General features: G+C 35.8%; 1 protein-coding gene across 1 annotated transcript in view; it reads right to left on the bottom strand.

The window, feature by feature from the left end:
- The window catches only part of LOC144232487 (ras-related GTP-binding protein B-like), a gene marked incomplete at its 3' end in the record, with an annotated part of 15,626 nt that overhangs the window by 11,338 nt on the left and 991 nt on the right, over positions 1-3,297 (bottom strand). Inside the window, exon 2 of the mRNA XM_077765323.1 lies at positions 2,765-2,798. Within this exon, the coding sequence (XP_077621449.1) occupies positions 2,765-2,798 (34 nt within the window). The remainder of the gene's footprint in view (positions 1-2,764; positions 2,799-3,297) is intronic.

Here is a 3,297-nt window from a genome sequence, read left to right as displayed (position 1 = left end):
CTTTATTTTTTTATAAGCTTATTTATTTATTTTGAGAAGAAAGAGAGTGCTAGCGGGGGAGGGCAGAGAGAGAGAGAGAAAGAGAGAGAGAGAATTCCAAGCAGGCTCCATTTCATCAGTGCAAAGCTAGATGCAGTGCTCCATCTCATGAACCATGAGATCATAAACTGAGCCAAAATCAAGAGTCAGACGCTCAAGTGATTAATANTATTTCTCTCCTGTACTTGATGTTTTACTGAAGTGAAAATACCAACAACCTGTTGCAAATACTTGTAACTAACTAGTTCCCTGACCAACGATGAATGCAGAGATACCTAAAATTCCAGAGACCAGGCACTTACCTGTTGTGGATCACATGTCCTCTTGACAATATAAACGTATGAATGTATTATGCTACCATTAAACATTATCATATATTCAGAACTATGATAGAGAAATAACAACTTGAGGAAATCAAACCTTGATCTCTCATGATCTAATGCTTCATGCACTCAATTACCTGGCAGGGGATTTCACTGTAACTGAAAGTTTCCTCCTGCTCAAGGTCAACCTTTCCACCTCTGCCCTTAATCTCATCCCTTCTACTTACTCTATGATTTTATTCTTTAATGACTCTGTATATTTTTTATTTTTTAAGTGTCCCATGGCCTACAAGATCAAGTCCTTAAACAACATATAAGAACTTCCTTGATCTGGCTTATCTAATCCTCTGCCATTACCTCCTGACCTTCCTGGCCTGGAACTTTTAGAGTCCAGCCATACTGAACTGAACCGAACCGCTTATATCCACTTTGATTGCTCCCAGGAATCCAGGGAGCCCAGCTCTATGTCTCTGTTTCATGCTGTACTCTCTGCCAGTAATTTTCCATTCCTTTTTCTTCCTTCAGCTAAGCGCCATTCATCTCTCAAGACTTGGTTCAGTAAACTTCTCCTCAAGAAGCTTCTCTGACCTCAATGTCCTAAGGTGGCTTAAATGCATCTCACCTCTTTCCTCCCATGGCACTTGTAGAGCATTGCAAAGATCATAATGCACGGTGGTTATCTGGAATTTTTGATCTGTTTTTCACAAGACTCTGAGTTCTTGAATGGCAGAGAGAATACCCTTTGTATCTCGGGTGCCTAACATATAACAGATGCTTAAAATACATTCATCAAAAGAATGACCAAGCTATCAAAATGAAAATATAAAACAAGCAAGTTATTAATGTTGAGAACTTTCCAATGGAAAAAGTGAACTTATGAAGGTGAATAGCCTTAACATCAATGTCAGCACCTAACAAAGACAGAAAAACACCTATCAAAGACACTATAGATTCTTGCACTAGGAGGGAATCTGGTGACTTTTCAGTCTTTTCAAAATTTAAAATTNATAGATAATTTATGAAATTTTCTAATTACAAATATAGGGAATATTAACAAAAGTATACTGCACTCAGGCTCAATTTAATCTAGCTATTTAGCTACATAACTTTATCTCACTCAGGAAATGTTACTGACAAGCGAGTCTAAGATTGTTGCAAAAATAAACTTTATTTTATTCGTANACCTATAGATAATTTATGAAATTTTCTAATTACAAATATAGGGAATATTAACAAAAGTATACTGCACTCAGGCTCAATTTAATCTAGCTATTTAGCTACATAACTTTATCTCACTCAGGAAATGTTACTGACAAGCGAGTCTAAGATTGTTGCAAAAATAAACTTTATTNAAGAGAGTGCTAGCGGGGGAGGGCAGAGAGAGAGAGAGAAAGAGAGAGAGAGAATTCCAAGCAGGCTCCATTTCATCAGTGCAAAGCTAGATGCAGTGCTCCATCTCATGAACCATGAGATCATAAACTGAGCCAAAATCAAGAGTCAGACGCTCAAGTGATTAATAAGCTACCCAAGCACCCCAATAGCAACTTTGGACAGGCTCATTGAGAACATTCCTCTAGCAAACTAAGCTATATAACTGAATTACTGGATAAAGTTAAGAATAAATATGGTGTTTTTCTTGTGTTTTTCAATTTAAGAAATCTTCAACTGCTTACAGAAGACTAACCAAAGCTAACTGTATTAGGTGCTAACTTAGGGCCTGCACATGCATTTAATCATTTAAAATTCATAACAACCCTATGAGATAGATCATACTATTATCACCATTTTAAAAATGAAGAAACTAAAAGCCCAAGTTTCAGAAATTTGCTCCAGAAATGTGCCCTTATTGATTCTGCCTAACCTTCCAGGTGGGGCACAGTACCATAAGAGCACAAGGGAAGGAATGCTCAATTCCACTTAGAAAACTCATCCAAAAAAAAAAAAAGGAAAATTCATACAAGACATTACAGAGGTAACATTTAAGTTGGGTTCCACAAAAATGTGCAGGAAAAGGCCTGTGTAAGTGTTTATATATGGCTTGCACAAAATGCAAATTTGTAAATTTGGAGAAAAACAGATTCTGTATAGCTATGACAAGGTGCACAGGTGTGGCAGATTGGTTTAGTCAGGAATAGATTTTTAAAGGGCATTCTATATGATGAAGTCACTTGAATTTTATTCTATGGGCTTTGGTAAGTATGTGAATGACCCATATTTTCTAATATTTAAATATTAGAAAAATTAAATCTGATAGCAAAGAAGGGGACAAGAGTCAAAGAGAAAATGTAGAAGATTCCTGAAATGCTCCAGGAAAGATGATATATATACACCACAAATATATTTCCTGAATCATATCTTCTTACCTTTACTTTCATGTATTCGACGTACTTAACATGTCTTACCTTTTTCTTCATGGCTGTATTTGGTAGCACCCACCTGCAGATATAAACCAAAAGACAGTTTCCAGGATCCATTGCCTTAGAAATTGGAATTTAAAAAATACAAATAAATGTGGAGCTGCAAAAGAACACGTTTAGCACAACAGTGGAGTACAGCTGAGTGTAGGAACTCAGTTTAAAGAGGCCCTTGTTCTCCTAAATTATAAAACTGGATTCAAGTTCCCTAACCCCTAATTATAGTGCTCAGGAGATGGCTCCTAAGATTTATTTAGTGATATAAATGAGCCATGAAATTCACTATTGATTTTTTTATCTTAAAAAATTTATCAAAGCAACATATGCCAAGTGCTTAAGTAAAACAATACTGTCTTATTTGAATGTCCTCTATTATTTTTAAGTTAGCCTATTTTTAAAACCTGGAAGTATGTTTAGTCAGCTGTCCTTCCAAGTCATATTTTACTCGTTACACACACAAAATATATACAATATAAATCTCAAATTCAGGTATAAAAAGGCACTGAAAGTACTCTCAAGCC

The sequence above is a fragment of the Crocuta crocuta genome, unplaced genomic scaffold (assembly GCF_008692635.1).
Source record: "Crocuta crocuta isolate KB4526 unplaced genomic scaffold, BGI_CrCroc_1.0 scaffold1688, whole genome shotgun sequence".
Lineage (NCBI taxonomy): Eukaryota > Metazoa > Chordata > Mammalia > Carnivora > Hyaenidae > Crocuta > Crocuta crocuta.
The sequence above is the reverse complement of the archived record's forward strand: the minus strand, read 5'-3'. Positions and strand labels throughout refer to the sequence as shown.